At 40.1% G+C, this 22413-nt stretch overlaps 1 protein-coding gene across 1 annotated transcript; it reads right to left on the minus strand.

Moving 5' to 3' along the window:
- Window positions 1-6: 6 nt before the first annotated feature.
- LOC106812414 (sodium- and chloride-dependent glycine transporter 1-like) lies at window positions 7-22199 on the minus strand. Its single transcript, XM_014816289.1, has 14 exons — window positions 21986-22199; window positions 17012-17221; window positions 16516-16647; window positions 12692-13016; window positions 8946-9078; window positions 8404-8538; window positions 6985-7088; window positions 6242-6366; window positions 5527-5639; window positions 4962-5093; window positions 4535-4634; window positions 4244-4350; window positions 3650-3823; window positions 7-2461 (listed from the first exon to the last, which is right to left on the minus strand). The coding sequence occupies exons 2-14, from the start codon at window positions 17202-17204 to the stop codon at window positions 2243-2245; spliced, it is 1992 nt and encodes a 663-aa protein (XP_014671775.1). The 5' UTR covers window positions 17205-17221; window positions 21986-22199; the 3' UTR covers window positions 7-2242.
- Between the last annotated feature and the right edge of the window lie 214 nt (window positions 22200-22413).

Here is a 22413-nt window from a genome sequence, read left to right on the forward strand (position 1 = left end):
TATATATATATATATATATATATATATATACACACACACACTTCCGTAATACCTTTCAATTTTATTCTTTTCGCTTGTTAATACTGAGTTAGCTGAAAATGAGATGACAGGCATTGGCCAGAAAGTTTTTCTAAAACCAAAGTCTATTCTTGGGACATAGTAAATATGGATGACAGCTATGACAGCTAACGGGGGCAGTATTTTGGGAGGATATGTCTTTGAGAGGAGGAGTATTTGACACAGATGACATCTCGATTAAAAGTCACATCAATTAACAGTGTTGAGTACAACATGACTACGGGATCACTGCGTTTGATTGCAAGCTACTGATACACTTTTTGAATTCGACGTGACACTTGCTTCGTTATATTACCTTCCTCCACGCATTAACCTTAGAAATATATAGAGACACCTATATTATTTCTATGGTATTAACACACTATAGCGCATAATCGCACACTAGCTAAAGACCAGCGCGCGAATGGACGTTTATAGCAGCTAATGTCTGCGTGTACCCACATCGTTGTCAAACATTACGCCTCACTCATTTTCAGCGAGTAAAAGAGGTCACGGGTGTTCGTCGCAACATTGTGAGGTCTACGCGTGGTGACAAGTGGGAAACTAGACAGACAGGTCGTCATCGCAGCGAGTCCACAATATTCACCACAGAACAAAATGAAAATACTCAAGACATTTCCCCCCCCCACCCCCCACACAACAACATCTGTACAAAACAACGTGCGTGCTTTCTGTTTACATAGCAACCAGCTCATTCTCAGTGTGATCCGATTGACAGGGGAAAACCCATGAGCTTCTGGAGCACTGTAAATCAGATAGTGTAATAAGAAAAATCTGTGCCCGGCTAGTACATGGGTGACGTCTCGGAATATCATACGAAGTTCTACCCCTGCTTGTATCGAGACCAGAATGTCTCACACAAACGAGTGGTTTAACCTGATTTTCACCGTTCAGTCTCGGAGTAAGCTACGTATAATTATATCATTAAACTAGTCTACGTTTCACTCTGTCAATGCAACATAGTAAATAGATGCTCTAGACTGCCAAATAGGTATTCCATGTACCATTATTCGATTGGTTGACTTAGAGTAACATCTGAAGGTCAGATATTTTGTCACACACATATGAGTTACTAGATTATTTCATAAATAATACACCGAGAAAATGAGCCGATCACCAATTGGTTATCCGCGCTCACCGACGATTATATTATGTTAGTAGGTTAGTTGTATTCATGATGATGCAGTTTTAAAAAAACAGTTATAAAAAAATAATTTTGAGCCAACAAGTATTAGCATGCGCACGCACGCACATATATCTAACATCTTTAAATATACATCTACCTTTAGTTTAGATTAATAGGTAGTAATTATTAAAAACTACTTTATAATAAATGCTCGTACATCAGTACATAGATTTCATCAGGAGTACGTAATAACAAAGTGTTTTTGTTTTTATTTACTCCTGATTTTACGCTACTACAATTTGCATAACACTGATTACCATAAATTACAGTAGTGAAATTAGCCACACTATTAATGGTTTCTTGTTCTATACATAGACCATACACAACGAAAACGTAGCCTGGGGGCCGCTGACGGAATAATCATAAATAGTTTTCACTATTATAAGTTTAAAAATATCAAAACCTTTGCGCAACACTTCACTTCAAAAGTTGACATTGTATACTTATATGACGACAGAACTACTTGTGATTTTTTCTGACAGGTGTTCAGGGCTTGAGAGCGGCGTTCCATTTAGCACTAAACTTCTTGGAAATTTGTGCAACCTGCAATACTGTCAACAATACTGATCAAAAGTGACTGGCAAAGAATTTTTCATTGTCTTCAATATTCCACAAAACGCATCTACGACCGTTAAGAGCCGGACACACTGGGCGACTAAATCGCCTAGTGTGTCCACTCGACTCGCGCGATAGTATCTGGCGATATTATCGGGCGATAAAGTCGCACGATTAAATCGCCTAGTGTGTCCGGCCCTTTAGCTAACGTGTGTACCAGCCTACCACAAAGTATCTCTTGGAAAACCCTCAGTAGGTAAACAAACAAGCAATTGGCCATGCGGTGTTTATGATTCACATTCCAGAAAGATTACACATCCCCAAAACAAAACAAAACCTGTGCGCATCACTGATTGTGTGAGTAATAAGTGCATTGCTTTATATGGCATGTACAATATAGACTCCTAATATGGCGACATCTGTCTACACTGGAGATAGAGCCTTCTGTTTTTCATCAGTGGCGCAACTTTCCTCATCCTTCGCAGTCGCAGTCTTGAGAGGCCGCATCTCTTGCTCCAATGATTGCTTGTATCCAGACGGTGCCTTGTGTCCTTGCGCAACACGCATGTGGAAGTACTCAGACCGGTATGGCTCCACTGCAGGGCCCCACGCATTCGAGGGCCTCACACTTCTGCGTAGTCGCTGAAAAGTTCCGAGAATGTTGTTTCCAAAGTCTGTCTTACAGCTACTGTTATCAAACATGTGTTACATGAAAATTTGAAATGACTCAAGCTCAGGGCTTTGCAAATTTCGCCAATTGCTATACGACCCCTACACACAATTTATTAGGCAATCGTGCTCTTAATGAAAACCCCGTTCGTTCTGCCCATGGCGTGCACAGTATTTAGGACACCAAAGAATGTTTAAAGCCAAGACATATGTTACTCGACAGCCCACACTTCCAGCCGTCATATAATTGGATTTATAGCGCGCACATGCATTCTACGAATATACTTTATATTCCTATACTGTCAAGAGACGGTGCTCATGGAAAGAGCAAGTTTTTATTATTACGATCCTCATACACATGGGAGCAGTGCGTGGTACGCATGTATGTATGTGACTTAGTTATACTTAGCTGTGTGATTATTCAAAGCATTTTTTTAGCCTCTTACAGGCACCGACCTCCAACTTTCTATTCCAAAGCAGCCATTTATTACATATAATATATAATACAGTAAAAGCCCGCATATAAGAACCTGCGTTTTTCCAAGTTAGCATAAAAAGGTTCTTATATAATTGTGTTTACTGAGAAATTAGGCTATTTAGGTAGAATATTGGTGCAGTCCATTGTTTATAAAAAATATGCATATAATTATGTCTAAATGACTGCAATCTAGACAAATACAAACCCTATTCTAGGTTATCTTATTTCTTTTTATGCCCTGTATACCTAATAAACATCCTTATACGCGGCTTTTTACACACACACACACACACACACACACACACACACACACACATATATATATAGATATATATACAGTGTTTCCCCTGCATTGACACGAGCGAGGCGGGCCGCCTCGCTCAAATTCTTAGCCGCTGCACAGAAATTTGTCCAAAACACTGCCTCGCTGACGAAAATCGTATACAATGTGTTCAGAATAACTTAGAATGCACCAAATTGCACCATTTTTGCAAAAAATTTCTGTGGGTATGCCCCCGGACCCCCCTAGCTAGGCAAGCACCTACAGCGCTCGCTTTGCTAGGACCTCGAAACGCGCAAACACACACACAAAATTTACCACCTCACAGACGTTTTTGGCCAGGGGAAACACTGTATATATATATAATATATATATAATATATTATACATTAATAGTTACATACCTGCCAGAGAGTACCCTTCCTTTCAACATAGATTAGATGATAGATAGCGTACACTGGTATTGGGATGATCGGCAACATGGTCAGTATCCAGCCAAATACGAGGCTCCACGTTGGAAAGTCATAGCCGAGATACGTCACAGGTACGTGACTGATCATGTTGAAAAGCAAGATGAACTGAAAAAACGTTAAGGAAAACACTTCATTCACTTTATAAAACATGATAGATTACATGTAATCACCTGAAATATTCGCGTCTCTATGAATGAATACGAGGAGTCAAAACGACTAACCGTCAATGCAGTTAAAACCTAATGTAAATCCTTGAGTTATTTTACTCAAGTAAAATGACGCACGAGTCAAATTACTCAACGAAAATCCGCCGCACACGTGAGTAAAATGACGCATGAGTCAAATTACTCAACGAAAATCCGCCGCACACGTGAGTAAAATGACGCATGCATGCGTTAAATTACTCAACGAAAATTCGCCGCACACGTGAGTAAAATGACTCGTGCGTCATTTTACTTGAGTAAAATAACTCACGTGTGCACCGGGCTTAAAGGTAAACTTAAAGTCAATGCCGACAGTACTTACCAAAAGCAGTCCAGGCACGGTGAATTTCCACGAAAGTAGCATGAAAGTTCTGCCGATTACTGGTCTTCCAATCATGAATTCTACATCATCCAACAGTCGGTTAGCTCCTGAAAAGTCAGACAATGTTGCTACGTGTACAAAATCACATTTTATAACATTTTTATCGTTGCGCATTATCGCAACTGTCGCTGTGCCCAACTCGCTGCGTATAATGCATAAACGTAGATGGAGAAATCTAGCAGGTTAGAAACTAGAGAACATTAAAAAATCATTATTGGAAACGACAGCTACCATAGAACCAGGCGACTACAACAACCTCTCCCAGGGATATAACCATAACAGCAAATGCTGCGGTATACCAGTCCATGATCGTGAAGAGATACGACCCAGCCTGAAAATAAAAACATTCAGATTAACATGAGAATGTTGATATTTGGCACGTTATTGCATCAGACAGTGAGAACAGGTGTATTATAAGTGCATGTAGCCACAAAGACTATTTATCAGGTGGCACATATCACGTATACACATACATCACACACCACATATCACGTATACACATACATCACGCAGCCCATATCACGTATACACATACATCACGCAGCCCATATCACGTATACACATACATCACACACCACATATCACGTATACACATACACCACACAGCACATATCAGTCACGTACAGCTGCAGAATACGACATATCCGTGCGCATTTACCCGCGTTGTGAGAGGAACCGCCAGCACAAACATGACGACGCAAACACCCAACGTGATCCACACTTTGCTTTTCTGGAATTTGGAAGCGAAGTTGTCCCTCACCGCCGTGATGACCGTTTCTATCATCACAAACTATTGAATAGCAAAAACAAATTTTTAAGATAAGATGAAAAGATGATAAGCGTGCAAGAGTACGCACAAGAGAGTGTATTGGATTTGAGTATGTAGACAAAGCATGCCAGAGAGTAACTGTATACATTAGATTGACGCAATAAAACATGTACAACCTACAGTTCAACATTTTGCATTTGTTCACACCATTCAGCCACCTCATGTACCATACAGCATGCTTATAATACCACTGCATTCTACATTCTGTGTGTGCGTGCGTGTGCGTGCATGCGTGTGTGTGGCGTGTGGCGTATGGCGTGTGCGTGCATGCGTGAGTGTGCGTGCGTGTGCGTGTGTGTGCTCACACTGCTACACGTTGCAGTATTGTCACATTCGGTTGGTAAACAGATCATTATCCTCGTACATAATATATCGCGCGCAATCAATATTCTACCTGCGTGTCCAATCCAAGCATTAGAAGCATAAAGAAGAACATAACGGCCCATAGAGGAGAAATAGGTAGATGCGTGATAGCTTCTGGGTAGACCATGAACGCCAACCCGGGACCTGCAAACCAGCAATCATACCATATCTCACCAGTACTCATTAGACACATAATTGCACTTTTAATTCGCCAAGCACTGCAGCGCGACAGCTAGCCTACGTAAATACAACTAAATAATTGCCACTGCTGATAAATTATGGGTAATACACCCTCCCGGGCAGTTGCAAATTAGCAGGTCATATACAGTATGTAAAAGATCCTTAAAATCATTATGGGGATGGATAACCGAAACCAGTGCCGCAGAGTAATGGCGCTCATCTACTGGCTATACTGAACAGGCTGTTGCACCTGCAACTGATACCACTTCTGTTGTTGCATTTTTTTCATTGCTGCTACTTTGAGTCGGTGTAAATACTACTATAAAATTATCATTACTGATATCTAAATTAATTGTCACCGATTATTCTAACATAACAAGAAACCAACTATATTAGATAAGAACAATGACGACAAAACAGAAGATGAAACAAGGCAACCTCTACCTATCGAAAACCCCTCCCATCAACCATCCATTACTAATCCACTACCCCACACCATTCCATCAATCCTCATCTTATCTATATACCAACTTCACAAAGGCATGCGCAGTTGAACGAAAACCCACCAGCTGCGACGACATCTTTGACAGCGAGCTGAGCGACCTCCGCCATGTATCCAAGGACAGAGAAGACAACGAATCCGGCAAAGACACTGGTAGCACTGTTTATGATAGGTACCAGGTACGCTTCCCTGAAATCACATTGTAGGCAAGGTTTTTTTCCCTTATATTCTATATAGTGCAGTATTACCCATCACTTTTCATTGCCACAACATCGTCAGGATTTTTACAGTTCCATGGCATATTAGGAAATAGCCTTTAACGATCCCATTGTGGCACAAGAACAGCAAAATTCATTACTTTTTTTGAGATATCTGTAAGCGATCACAATCTACTAGATACAGTAACAAACGAATATTACGGCTGAGAAGGTCCATGTCCCCCAGGGTGCTGCCGGAACGTACACTGCTACTATCTAATATGCCGGACCGTACCTCGCCTACTCCACTAACGAGTCTAGGGAGTCGCCTACGCCTACTCCTAACCCTAACCATATCAGATAGTTACCAGGGTACGTTCCGGTATACCAGACCGTACCCAGGGTACGTTCCGGCAGTACCCTGTGGGACATAGACCCTATGAGTTGCACTAACGGTGTTATAATTCCAAGAATCCACAATGAGCAAAACCTGTTGCAGTTTCTGACTTGTTGGAAACATTGTGTGACACTTTGATACGGCAGACAAGCTCACAGGTAAACTTTTCCATGATTTATAACATTACATATCCAAACAAAAACGCTCACGTACCTCAGTAAGTTGGCATGGAAGCGATTATATGAAGACATTGTGATAATGCCCCCCCAGCCTGGTCCAAGTGAATAGAATATCTGGATAAATGCCATACCCCACACCTGAAAAATACCGGCACGTTACTAACATATAATCTCACTTACGAATCATTATAGCACAAGTAAACACTGTCGAGGTAGTGATGATATTAACCTACTCGAGTTAGCACATGACATATGTTAGGTAAACAACCTGATTACGCCCACATCGATAGCCAAAGCACTCGACGCCTGAACATTCTCCGCATGGAGGATAGCTATGCCCGGTGATCATCGCTGCATAATACAGTGTAATAACAGATGAATCACCACAGCACAGCTACGCACGTGTCTACCTACATACGCTGCATATTGAAGGCGCAGAAAATTGTCGTGGGACCCACAGGCACGGCACTTGTCTGACGCGTGACAACTACACGTGCGATCGGAACTCCTGCCAATAGTTTATACACACTGTCAACAAGCTATATATATATATAAGTGTGCCTACTTACAATGACAGGTGCGAGATGGATTTCAGTGCTGCAACGTTTACAAACTGAAATTTAATGGGAAGTTGATATATTTCTGAGAAAACTCTCCTTTGAGAGAATGTTTTCCTCATTGAACACAGGTACGCACATTACATCTATTAAAGGCCTCATTTTTCGCTGGAGTAAAAAACCTAGCTTAGCACTCTTTGTGAAGTTCAAGATGCCAATGTAATCGCTATGCTACTCGTGAAAAAAAAACATACCACGGAAAGTATATCATATTCAATATCTCCTATAAGTAATGCCATGCAAATAATTTCTCAACTGTAGCTGACACACTGGGCCTATCATACCATATCATTGAAAAATTATGGTCGCTGACACTCCTGCGTGGCCCTTTGACTCTAGGGAACAATTCGTTCAGTAATGATTGCTTTTCTTACGTGTTATGACTTTGTGTATTCTTACAATCTTATAAAGTGCAGACAAGTGACGGTTTTTTGAGTTAGGCAAATATTTTACTTGTTAAGGTTTGAAGCTTTTGACAGACACACGTTTAGGGTTAATGCACAACCTCTATATCTAACTAAGTGACACAATCAAAAAATATAATTTTATTATAAAGATACGGTAATCGTACAGAAAAAATGACAATAAAACTGTACGAATTGGATGTAAAACATTTCCATTCAAGATGTCATAACAAGTATACAATTCTGATATATATATACTATAAATTACTTTATTGTGACGGGACCAAAACTGCAACCAAACTCTACTTCCAATACAACACTAATACAATATATGGACACAAATGAGTGTATATTTACTTCTACCAATTGTACTTATAGGACACATGAGAAATTACAACTTAAACCAGTAGTAATTACTAATTAGGTACAAACCTTGAACTCGAGCAGTAGATCCCATTGTGGAACCAGGTAATACTTGATGCCATCAGCAGCACCTGGTAAAGTGGCACCTCTCACAAGTAGAATGGTGAGAATCACATAGGGGAACGTGGCAGTGAAATACACAACCTGAACGCACACAAACGGAATATATGATAAATTATCGATATTAAGAACTAACAGCAATGTTGGTCTCACGCGATTTACTTTTACATGTCAAAAAATATAATCCAATCTCAGGGCCATGGCCTCTAGGGGGAAGGGGGGCAAGGGGGCAGCCGCCTCTAGATTTTAAAACAAAATAAAAAATAAACTTAGGAAACAATTGCAAGTACCCAAGAATAAGTCTAATAAATAATGGAACAAAAATACGTTTACAAAAACAATTACAAATTACAAAAACACAACTATCCATTCAGGCTAACCCTATCCTACACGATTTATTTCTTGAAAATTCTGCCTACGACTCTGAATCTTCACAACTTTACTCACCCATTTCTAAAAACAATATAACACTTAGTAAGAAAATTAATCACCTTTCCGGTAGATTTGATGCCCTTACAGATGCACAGGAAAACTAATACATAGGCTACAAAGAGCGATAGCAAGAGCTTCCAGTGGATGCCACCGAACTCATGAAGTCCATCAGTGATCTCCAGTATGTAATTGCTGAAAATTACACAAAATATTAGCTCAAATGCTCGAGCAGTGCAACATCTCAGTATACATGATTAATTTAATGACAATAGAATTTTTTTTCAACTTTCTTCGTAATCACATTCCCTTTCTGTATATATAATCAAGTATAATACATACTTGCAGTTACCTGTTTTTTAAAGGGATACTGTCGATGATATATTTTCTTATGTTGTAATAATGTTGTTAGCAGAAACAACTATGCACAAACAGGCAGGCAACATCATTTTGCAATTTAGTATGCCCTGTATGGCAGCCCCTTTGTTGCATTTTTTCTTAGCATTCAAATATCCAGATTGGGGGCAATTTGCAGGACAAACGGATAGATTTCAGGTATTTTTCCAACCTATAGTTACAGGTCAAAAGAAAAGATTATTTTGTAAAGGAAAATAAGTTTTCAGTTCCTTCATAGGATAGCGGTTTTGCACGGGTAGCGTAACATGCTTTTTTGTACTAGAGCCTTTTTGTACTTGTTATACACCTGTTATTTCACTGCAGCATGAATAGGTACTAGCCACCACCTTTCCTGCTAAACTGCACATTTCTTTAGGCATGTGTATGACATGTACATCATATAACCAGCTGGGTTTTTTCATACTCAAAAGCTACTTAACGCTGTTGAAAACAAGCTGTCAATTTCATGCACATGAACCGACTGTGGGGAGCGTGTAGAAATGCCATGTCACCTGACTTGCTAGCCTATTATTGTTTGCACCATGTACACAAAATTATTTATCTTGTATAACCAAGTTTATAGACTATTGTAATTGCATATAGGCTGTGGAACAACATAGCAGAATTTAGATAGTGCCTAACACATCAGGCAAGCGGTATAACTACGAATGAAGAGCGGTTCCTAGCATTCAAATCCCCTGAGGGTTGTAATGCGCGCACCACCGGCTTTTGTCATGAACCCACCTAACCATAAAAGTATTGTGATAGATACGGTCAAGGACTAACCTAGTTCCCCAGCAAGCGCGTGATGGAAAATTACTCCTTTTCCTGTCTTGCGCGTTGGGGAATGCATTCTTGGCAATTACCTGCATGGATTTAGACCGGACGGTAAAAAGGTGTGGCCCGAGAAAATGCGGGAAGGCTACATATACAATGTACGCATCTCTCCAACGATAACTCTATACTCAAAACTAGCAACAGAGTATTGGTCTGCAGGTCACAAAGACAGTGCATGTAATTAATTTTGCATGACCTCATAGAATAACACACAGAGTTTCTGTGCCTCAATCAGAAATATCACATGAAATAACAGAGATATCACATTGGAAGCAATTTTTGATTGAATTTGAGGCTAAGAATGCTTAGGCAATTGTGCTGCAAAAATGTAAATTTACAATCATAAAATTTTCTGTGGATACGCCATGGATAACCAACTGTAATACCAAAAGTAATACCAAAAGTAGACCAACCGGTGAAACAATTAGAATCAACTCTGGGCGAATCTGAACGAGTCAACTTTAGAGTTTTTCGTCTGACAGGTGGGACTAAATGGACGCTCAAACAACCAGCATTCTGTCCTAACTTCAAATATTTCTCTTAATTAACCTAAGTATTATAAAAACTTTCTGTGTAGCTGATTAACTGGGGTTGGTTTTCGTCGCTTAGACGGAGCAGTATATTCACCCTACATTACAGTCACGAATGCATTTCATATCACACGAAAAAAACATTTTCCTCTTGACATCCTAGTGTTTCAACGTTTGAAGGAAACCCCTACCAAATTGCCTTAGCTTAAACTTTAAATATTTTAGTTTCAGACTACAAAAACACAACTCGATCATTCGATGTGACCACACTTACGGGGAATGCAAAGATGAATGACTGACGCATTTTTAAATTATGGTCATATGATTAGATATCTTTTTATGATATATAATCAATGATAATATTTAAAAAAAATTATAACATATGGTTATATATAAAAGGGTAACATGACAGAGCCAATGTAAAATAAATCATTAATACCATCTACAAATACAGATGCATGTATATATGATGTGCACTTTAGATTGAAGTGCATATATATCAGATGTAGATAATAGGGAAGGAGTGTGACTTCAATAAACAAGGGAAATTCGTCATTTACTAGCCTTAGAATACCTACGATTTACTGCGTGTAACTCAACCGACTTGAGTTCAATTCGTACACAGTACATTCGCCTAGCATCGTGCGAAATCGTTTCCTCGTATACACCCGCAATCCGGAAATACAGACTAAAACGTACGACACGATTCTGCATTCTGTTGCCAGCAAACCGAATGTATAAACTGCCTAACTTGAAACAAAAGGCAGCTAGGTCAAAGATTAGCTCGCCGAGTGTTGCGTCGATATCCAATCTCCCAGCGAGCCACACCGCATCGCCGAGGGCGCAAGAGTTGTTAGTAGCTGCCTTTTGTTTCAAGTTAGGCAGTTTATACATTCGGTTTGCTGGCAACAGAATGGAGAATCGTGTCGTACGTTTTAGTCTGTATCTCCGGATTGCGGGTGTATACGAGGAAACGATTTCGCACGATGCTAGGCGAATGTACTGTGTACGATTTGAGCTCAAGTTGGTTGAGTTACGCGTAGTAAATCGTAGGTATTCTAAGGCTAGTAAATGACGAATTTTCCTTGTTTATTGAAGTCACACTCCTTCCCTATTATCTACTTCTGATATATATCCATGAAAAATATTGAGCAGACAAGCAGAAGCGCAATCTTTACATTGTAAATGTAGATGTTTTTTCAGTGAAAAGTGTTATTGCTGCCTATTAAATATAGATTCGCGCAAATACACAGCATGCACAGTGGCAAATAGTATACTTGGGAAACGTATTAAAGCAGCAGTTACAGGACTAACTATAGTTCCTTATCTCACCAATGCATCACCCTGCGAAAATGGGTCCTTGAGTGCATTCTGATAATGTTATCAGTGATAGTATCACCAACGTCAACACCAGAGTTTCCGGGAGTATGCCCCGTGCATATGACCAAGAGCTAACAACACCTTGTGATAATAATACGTTGTACACTCTAGGTATTATTAGCTCTTGATATAACACATATATAACAACAATAAAGCAAGGCAAAGAGAGAGCATATAACTAGTGAGAAAAGAGTGAGAAAGTGAGGAAAAGACAAAGGGGAGAAAGGGGGAGGGAGGAATAGAGTGAGGGAGGGATGCAGAGAAGAAGAGAGAGGGAGATAGCGAGAGGAAGAGAGTGAGCGAGGGAAGGAGAGAGGGAGGGAGGGGAGGGAGAGAGAGATGGCAGGAGGGAGAGATACATAGCAAGGAGTAGGGAGAGGGGGAGGGAGGGAGAGCGAGAGGGAGAGAAGAAGAGAGAGATAGAGAGAGGAAGCGAGTGAGGGAGGGAAGGAGAGAGGGAGGGAGGGGAGGGAGGGAGGGAGAGATGGCAGGAGGGAGAGATACATAGCAAGGAGTAGGGAGTGAGGTAAGGAGGCAAGCAGGACACAGAAAAAGGGGCAACTGAAAACAGCTGGCGCACAAATCCTTACAACCTTTTCAATCAATCGATTACCCTAATCAATCACTGTAATCAATAACATTAAAAAGAACACATTGATACTCACTACCAGAACTCTTCACTCGGGGTTGTCGTCTTGCCAACGACACCACTGGCATTGACGGCGGTGGCGGCGGCGGCGGCGGCTTGCCCCGTCAAGAGATCGGCTAGGCGCGAGTTATTCCCGAAGGAGGAGTTAGAGGAAAGGCTGGGACCGAGGAAGACCTCGAGGCCGCGCTGCAGGCACTCCGGCGTGTTCCACTCGTTTGTGCACGTCTCCCACGGCAGCTTCTTCGTGAAGGACATGACGAGGTAGAAGAGGATGTAGGCGATGAGGAGGTTGTAGTAGATGCAGCAGATCGCCGTCAATATCACCGTCCCGAAGCCAGCACCTGCGCGCGAGACCGATTCAAGAAGATGAGATTCACGCACGCGCGCGCGCGCGCACGCACACACACACATACACGCACACACACACACACACATGACATACATTATAGGTCCATCACTTTTATAATGACTTTAAATCAACGTTTTTATTCCTTGAAACCCGTCTCTGTACCACACACGAACAAATTAAATCCCCAATCTGCTAAGATATCCACAGACAGCTAGTACACCCCTAGAGTGTAATAGTAATCGGACAAAAAAGTCACTTTGAAATGTTTTAAAATAAAGAGTTTTTTTCGTAATCAAATATTTTTTTGCTAATAATAAAATATAAATGCATTACTTGAAGGCTCAAAGCTTCTTCTATTCTGAACAAGGGATTTAGCATCAAGACTACACAAAGTAATTTTCTACCTTCATAGTAAGAGCATTTTTTTGATTACCATTAAAGGAAACACTACAAAAAAGTGGTACAAGAAATTGGTCTTTGCAATAGGAATAAAGACATGATGAAAACCCACGAGACAACACCTATTCTAACCTAGGCTGGCTAAACCCTGGCTAGCACCCTCCTGAACTAGTAAACTACTCTCACACTCACAGACAGCTATCATGGTCCTAAGATGCTATAGTACTCAGACAAACTTCTCGTACCCTCCAATACTGCTCTAAACGGCAACTATATACTGCTCTAAACACCTTCAAATGGCTCTAGTATGGCTATAGCATAGTAAACACGAAGAACCCGTCTCGACGTTTTGATCACAGATCTGCGCATACACACATTTGCTCTTATTGGTGTCTTATCAGTTTGTAAAAGCTGACCGGTATTAGAAATTGCGGCAGTCAGTCTTATCAGATCGACCGTCGTCATATGACTCCTAAAAGGAAAGACAACAACCTGATCTTACTGGTCTAATCCAGTCACATTTACAAAGAACCGAACAACTACAGATTACCAGACTGGTAGCTTTTATCTAGAAGTCAATACGTTACCGAATGCACTTGTAACATACTTGTTTTAGTGTTTTACTGATAACTAGTGTTGTCAATCGGTTGTAATTTCGTAAACGATCATCGGTTGGACCCAAGTAACTGATGATCGATTACAATCGGTTACTCGGGGTGTTGAATGCCTGCGTGTGCGTAACGTCGTGTGCATGTATGTGCTTGTTTACTTTAGCCCTGTTTACTGTTTGTTTTGCACTGTTGACTACTGTGTGTATAATACATGTATGTTAACAAAGGATAACTTGTATAGTAGTGTTCTGGTGTTGTTCATTGCAATATGTGTCGAACAATTTACTCTCAGACATTTCTTGTTCAAGTTTGACATTTATTTCGATGAAATCGATTATGGATTTTGATAACCAAGTGCTTGAATCGAGCCACTGTTCAACCGATGATCGAGTATAATCGATGATCGTGACATCACTAAGCGCTTGGTTCGAGCCACTGTTCAACCGATGATCGAGTATAATCGATGATCGTGACATCACTACTGATAACCAATAGAAACTAAAAAGTAAGAGTGAAAAAAGAAAACGAAAAGTAAGTCTGAAAGAAACGTTTCGACATTTTTGTGTGAGTATTATACATTTTTAAACATGGCAGTCAATGCCGTTTCCTGTGTTCCAATGCTATATTATATCACAATCTAACACACATGACCAAGTAATGCCACATGACACATGAAAGCAGAAGCCACAGTTAGAGAGGAAAAAATGCCGCTATTGTTACTCACGCAATACTGCTTAGTATTACGTACATGAAATAACATATTGTGGAACCCCGTTATAACACAACGTAACTGACAACAAAACATAGCAGAGTATTTAAAAGTTTGAATTTACTGTTAATAAGATGAAAAGTTTGTGAATAATACAATTTTTTTATGCTATCGTCACCATGTTCTGACCAAGATACATGCACATGAGATATAATATTGTTTTAATGTAATTATAAAAAGACAAACAACTCATATGTACTCATGGTATTGGAAGAACGTGGATCATGGCGGGCTTTTATTAAAAGTGTATTGTACTTGATAAATAAATGTGAACCAAGCGGAAAAGCGCAAAAGAAAAAACAAAAGCACCACACAACCATACATTTGTATAAAAATAAACGTAAAGAAGAGGAAAAACCAGCACCAAGTGATGACCGCATTACATCTAAATTATTGCATGAACTAATAATAATAAGGCCAAACAAAAAAATAGGTGTGTTTCCTATTGCATCGAAAACAAAAGTAGGGTAGGTATAGGTACGGATTTTTTATTTTTAATTTTTTTTTATTTTTTATTCTACGGTTTCTAATATCCCTCTGATGCATGCTATAAAGTGGTGTATAGGTAGGGATAAGTTAGTAAGCAAGTCCAGAACGTGTTTGTAGTAAAAAATCTCGTTTTGTCTGTCAGATTTCAAATGAAAAAAAAGTTTAGGGTCGGCCCTAATAATCTAGGGACGGTCGGTCGACCGGAAACACCTATTTTTTTGTTTGGCCTAATAATAATATCAAAGTAATATCTATGTTATTCAAGGGCATGTTATACAATTATATCGGCAGGGTTAGAAATTAACTTTTAAACACGGGAGTCCAACGGACTCCCTACCCTCAAAATGAGGGAGTCAATGTGTCTGAGGTTCAAAATTAAAGATATTAACAATAAGACATACATGTGCTTATTTTTAAGATTCATGCGGTCTGCCAAAATCTCTTTGGACATTTGCTGAAAAAATCTGGTAATTCCACGAGGCCGTGCTCCGGAACGAACTAGTTAGTATGGCAGAATTTTCAGGGAGTCACACGGACTCCTGCGTATGTCATATCAGGGAGTCCGACAGTAAATCAGGGAGTATTTGACTCCGGACTACCGTTAATTTCGCACCCTGTAGCGGAGTTCTACAATACAATGCTAGATTGACTTTTGCAAGTATTTAAGAATAATTGGACTTAATTCTCCCTGTAGATCATCAAGTTTACAAGCATATCCTTACTAGAACTAACAACAAATTTATATTGTTGTGGAAAATGTCCAAGATTGTCTATACATACACAGAAACATGCACATGCACACACATATTCGTTTTTTGACAACGGTCAGTATTTGCCAATTTTGGAAACATGTGAGCTAGAATGTTCATCGAGCTGAATCAATACATACAAGTTAATGTAAATTAATGAAACCCATTGTAATGACATCTAGATTTTAATATATATAATACGCAGGGTGCGAAATTAACGGGAGTCCGGAGTCAAATTATTTGACATATATACAGGAGTCCGTGTGAATTTGGCAGACATGCAACTGCATGAATCTTAAAAATAAGCACATGTATGCATTATTGTTAAAATATCTTTAATTTTGAACCTCAGACTGCAGACTCCCTCATTTTGCTGCGGACTCCCTCTTTTTGAGGGTAGGGATTCCGTTGGACTCCCTTGTTCAAAAGTTAATTTCTACCCCTGTATACGTATCATTGCATGCCAACACTTACCTAGAAATATTGGACTAATATTCCATACGGCAATTGCACCGCTGCTTGAAAATTGGCCCATTGCCACCTCCATGAAAAACAACGGCAGTCCACAAGTGAAGAGTGCAAACATGTAGGGGATGAGGAAGGCGCCTTCAGAAAAACGTATCAATTAGTATATGACATTCTCTACTAAACATTTATCAATACAAACCAATACGATCCTAAATATCATCACATGATTTTCCAGTATTTTCTTTCCATGCTGAATATGGGATTAAAGTTAGCGCAGCAGTAAGGCAATAGCATATTAGACAGCAGAACGGAACATTGTTCTTATACCACTGGACTATTTATGGTAACCAGCTCATAACTCATTGAAAACATTAGACTATGTAGAATTAGTAACCATGGTGTGTGGTCATCCCCTTTTACTATTTATATTATATAGCAAGTCTAATACCATGGTACAGCATTTATAATACATAGAGCCCTGAAGAGATAAGCTGTCACATACCTCCTCCATTCGTGAAGCAAATATAAGGAAAGCGCCAGACGTTTCCAATGCCAACAGCATAGCCAATACAGCTCAGCAAGAAATCCAGGTCGCCCGACCAGTTACCACGAGCTTTATTCTCATCACTACCACCCGACGATGATGTTGAGATCTTCCGGCCTATCTCCGGCCCATTTTCTTTTTTGTATTCCATTTCAAATTATGGGAATTCTGCAAATATATATGTATATAACAATTATATATATATATATATAGAGAGAGAGAGAGAGAGAGAGAGAGAGAGAAAAGTAAAAACACACAAACACCCATGTAGATATGAAAATAAATGTAGAAAAAATAGGATAGGGTGTTAAATTTTAATCTGCAAGCTTTCGAGAATTATCTTCTCTTCATCCGGCTCTAAAATGACAACAGAATGGTAAATATAAAATGATTTTGTTGTCATTTTATAGCCTGATACAGAGAGATAATTCTCGAAAGCTTACCGATTAAAATTTCACACCCTATTCTTTTTTTTTCTTTATTTATTATATATATATATGATGATTCATGATACATTCACAGCAATAGCAACTACTACAAAAACTATCTTAGTTCCTTTTCTCCTCATGGAGAATAGGGCTGTAATATATGTTTTATAGATAGGGTTATTGGCCCTATGCCCAACTACAAAAACTACTACAACAGAACAACAACAAAAACAAAATCAACCCACCTGATACATCTGGAAGTGAAATTATACGCACACAGGTATTTTAGGTCATTGTCAATGACGTGATACTATAGGTGACGCATTTAGTCTTGGAATAAATACCACACAATAATAGCAAACACACAACATAAACATACATTACTAATAAATAGGTTTTATCTGTACGTAAACACTGGCTAACTGGTTATCCGCAGATTATTGGTACAAATACACTTTATCTACGTATTTATCCCAAATGCTATAGACTGGCATCTCTCATGAACATGAGACACTGCTACTACCACAACCAGCTAAGTACTATTGCCAGCCTTACTACCACCACATGTTCCAAAATTACTCTTACTACAGCACAGTACAAGATGATACGCTGGTGTGTAAACTGCACAAAAGCTGTGATTTTGGCAAAACAGGCATTTGCTAACACATATTTTTGTTAGTCACATACGATCACTGGACAGCTACACATTTCATATGTCAGAAGAAAGGAGTGTCCAAGCTTCCCTTCTCTTGAATAGAGCAATGAAAATAGAAAAAATGTCCATTGATCCATCATTGATCAATTACTGAAAAAGCAGATATATGCCCCAGATTATGAGGGGGGTACAGGGGGTTGTCTTCCTCCCGCCTCCCTCCCCCTCTCCTGCCACCTCAATCCCCATCTCCTCCTATCTCCCTCCCTCAACACCTCCAGGATCCTTTATATTTTGCATTTTCTTTTTTGAATGTCACTTAGTTTCTCTGACAGTTTGCGTAATAAATGTATTAATCCTGTACAATGTATTTTCTCATGTATTTATTTCTCGTGCTATGGATTTCTTTTATTTTTCTCTACTTAGTAGTAGTACTCTCACTCTCTCTCTCTCTCTTTCATGCGTACAACATAGTATAATAGTTTGTTTTGGATGAAAATCCTCCCTACTCCCGCTCCCCTCCCCCTGTTCTCCCATCTCCCGTCCCCCTTCTCCCGTACCCCCACCCCCCTGTACCCCCTCGAAGACCCCTGTAACGCAATTCTGGACTCTGGAATAGTAGGCCTATATCAAGATTATGGCAAGTTTCACCTTCATTATGATTGCATAACCAGCAACCCTTTTTCTCCTAGTATCATTACAAAAATACCTTTCTCTCAAGTATCAAACAGGGATGATAAAACTATACTGTTAAGATATAAGTAGAAAAGAAACGTACTTAATTCCTATATCCTCCAGATTCCTCCTACCGAAAAAGACAGTGCAAAAGAGTATCACTCACTATCTAGCTATACAGTAGCTCTAATACTATAGCCCGCGCACTGTTGCCGCAGGCCTGCGGCAACTGTGCGCGGGCTATAGTACTAGAGCTAGCTATACAGACACTGCAACTCTCCCGTTTTGGGCGGGAGATCTCCCGTTTTGGGGCCATTATCCCAAAATCTCCCATTCTCCAGCTTAAGCTGCATTTTCTCCCCCCCCCCAGAAGTGTAATAACTATTTAAAAAATAATAATTTGATCGAGGAAGTATACAACCTAGAACACACTTCAGTTTGAACAAAAAGAATAAAGTGACAGAATTAAGGTCCGCAATATCTACAGATGCTATTTCACTTTGTTTCTTTAATAAAATGAAGCAAACAAATGTGTAAAAAATAGCTTGTTTCAATACTAAAACAAGTGCCGCAGTGCGACAGGGCTCATCTGGTGTCTGATGTTCTGCTGATAAATTCATTTGTGCATAGCAAGACGTCTTATACATAAGTCTTCTTTATTATTGTTTGACTTTCGTAGCCAAAAAAATTTTGGAACAAATATATCAGCTACACTTTCGCACCCATCTAATCTCTATGCATTGCAGACACATGTGCATTGCAGGTTGGCAGGCAACAATTATGATTAGAAGCGTGCCAGCCATGGGCTGCCCCGTTTTTTTGCCTACCCACGCGAGCATTCACTGATTCAGACTTCAGGGTGCTATAGACAGACTGCTTTAGAAAATAATGATTTAAAGAGCGTAAACCTTGCTCAACAAACATTGCCTTTGCAATTAAACTGTGCAACTGTAGCCTCACATTCACACAGGTATGGGCTCTAATAATGGCAAAAGCAGTACAGTCCTTTGTTAACAGTCAACAAATCAATGTTCAACCCTCCTCTTGAGTCAAAAGTTTATCCGACACTTACTCTTCGCATGTCAGCGAAAAGTACATTTCATGGTCCTTTCAATCAAAGATCGTAGAGTGCATAAGATAAACCACTCATGCGAAATCACGTGCAATGACGTGTAGTACGCAATGGAGCGCCACGTCCGCCATTTTAGGAAGCAAAACCCGCTCCGCGTCTATTTGATACATAGAAATAATATGGATAATCATGGTTAATATATATATATTATAATATAATGTAACAGATAATATTTTTATGCCAATAGCTGTATCAAATCACTCATTCAAGTGTACAAAAATCTAACAACGATTCACAATCGGATGTTGCTATGTAGTATGTACACAGTGCAGTGGTGTAGTGTCAGACAGTGGTACAGTGCACAGGCACTTCATTTGACCGTCTCAAACAAATAATGGTAATTAAACACTAAATGTATCTACTATCAAAGTATTAATGTTTCTCTACTCTATTTCGCCTATTATTGTCGATAACTTGCTGTAAATGCCGTTTAAATGCTCATCTGCAACACACAAGTAGTGAAGTACACCGCACGTACGCCCTGCCCTGTGCACAAACAACACTGCCACTGGTACTACATGTATCAACAAAGATTGCACAACTCTTTCACGATGGATTTCGACAAAAAGAATGTTTCTCACCTTTCCGTATTCTTGGAGAACCTGAAGAAAGACAGGTCGAGCTTACACTGACAATTCGAGCAATTTACAGCAGAACAGTAAGCTGAGCTGACAGCACACAGCAGACAGTTGCACAGTAGCAGATACAGCCAGCATCGGGAACTTCGTGTGAACTTGCTTCCTAAAAGGCGGTTGTGGCGACCCATGACCTACTACGCTATGATTGGAGAGTGGTTTATCTTGTGCCTACGGCACTCTACGATCTTTTGCTTTCAATAAAGCCATAAAAATGCTAAGGTCACCGCTGAACAAAAAATGTTTTTCAATCGCTCTGTCAGACATGTCCTCAGAAAATGTATTCAAAACTCCCTGTGCGCCCAATTGACCTTGACCTGTGACCTCAATTTCGGCACTAGTGATGGCTTATCCTACCATGATGCTATTACACCGACTGTCTCGAGCCTAGGTCGAGCCGTTTAGATTTGTGCCACAATTTTGCATTTCCTCCCTAACCTTAAGTTAAGCGAGGGAATGTTCCCCCTTCTTTTACACCTCTTGACTTTAACCTTTGACCCCAGCTTCGACATCCCAACTCGTTTTCGGATTACTCCCCCACGTCCCAAATATCGTGACCGTTACGGTCGAGCGCGTTAGATTTGCTGCCCAAACTGTTGACGCACGGGACGCACGCACGCTCATGCAATTCAACAAGCTGCATCTGACTATGTCAGATGAGCTAAAAACCATTAAAATCCAGGAGCTTACGGTGGCGCTGCCCCCTGGACCCCTGCCCTCTAAGGTGGGCCCATGGACCCTACCCGTAATGGGCGAGCGGCGCAATCCGAGCGCTCAGAGTGTGGTCTCCAGTTTGCCAAGGGGTCCAGGCTGGAGAATCTCCAGTTTAGGTGATGCTAAGTTAGGGTTGGAGTCTCTGGCTATATCAGATATATGGTATTGGTAATTTTGCTGACACCGCGTACCGGTACGTCATGTACAAGTTCATGTTCGTGAGCTGCAGGTCATGTTTCACTTATTTTCCCAGATAAGTGTATGTATTAAATGTGGATTATGCTAGCCGCGGAAACTCTAGTTTGTAAAGTTCTGTACGCGTGTTTTGGACAGGTCTATAAAACTAAAGTAAAGTCTAAACAACCGGCACGAAACTCGAGTACCGAGTTCTCAAATATTCAACATATAACTACTTTTAATCGTTTCAATCACAAGTAACCGCGTACACCCAACAGCACACTCTCATACGTAATACATCAAAATGTGTACAAAAACGCCACATCTCGCCTTTTAAAACATCAGAAGTAGATAATAGGGTTCTGAAAACATGTATAGCAACTCGCCAAAACAAAAGACTAGGTATGCATGGTCGTAGAAAAATGTAAAAAATGTTGCGAGGAGCGCTATGTACGACTACGACTACGTGTCATCGCATCAGTCAATTACATTTTAGTCAAATTCCAATATAGTACTTACTCCGTGAACGTTTCCTTTCTCCCAGCACAGTCACTCTGTACTAAAGAGGTTATCCAATGTGCAGAATTCGGTTAAAGTGCGTAAATTTATTACATTTAAACAAAAACGTCGCCGCACCGAAAGACGCGCGTGTACGCAGATATAAACCGGTCATGCAACAGGACGACTACGAAAATCGCACAGAAACAGGCATCCGCGGATTACGCGCGAGTGCCACGGATATAAAGGAGGCATGCAACAGTAAGCCTCCGCAATTTGCACTATTTTGTCTCTAGAAAAGGCCTTTTTTGGATTTTTTTGCTGAAATTCGACACTAGAGTGCAATAATTTGCATTATGCACGCAAGTTAGATGCCTCGTAGACGCCTAGAAAGCATTAGAAGTAAAATTGGTTTTGTCGTATATTTGTGACATTCCGTCAAGTAGCGT

This window comes from Priapulus caudatus, unplaced genomic scaffold (assembly GCF_000485595.1).
Source record: "Priapulus caudatus unplaced genomic scaffold, Priapulus_caudatus-5.0.1 Scaffold645, whole genome shotgun sequence".
Lineage (NCBI taxonomy): Eukaryota > Metazoa > Priapulida > Priapulimorpha > Priapulimorphida > Priapulidae > Priapulus > Priapulus caudatus.

What these genes read in the sequence shown, in the direction of transcription:
- LOC106812414 (XM_014816289.1), bottom strand. Translation starts at nt 17,204, where the DNA reads ATGGAATACAAAAAAGAAAATGGGCCGGAGATAGGCCGGAAGATCTCA. An exon ending in ATCTACTGCTCGAGTTCAAG is followed by an intron (nt 7,089 to 8,403) that starts GTTTGTACCTAA and finishes GGTATTTTTCAG; the next exon opens with GTGTGGGGTATGGCATTTAT. An exon ending in CGGTTCCTCTCACAACGCGG is followed by an intron (nt 4,635 to 4,961) that starts GTAAATGCGCAC and finishes TTTTATTTTCAG; the next exon opens with GCTGGGTCGTATCTCTTCAC.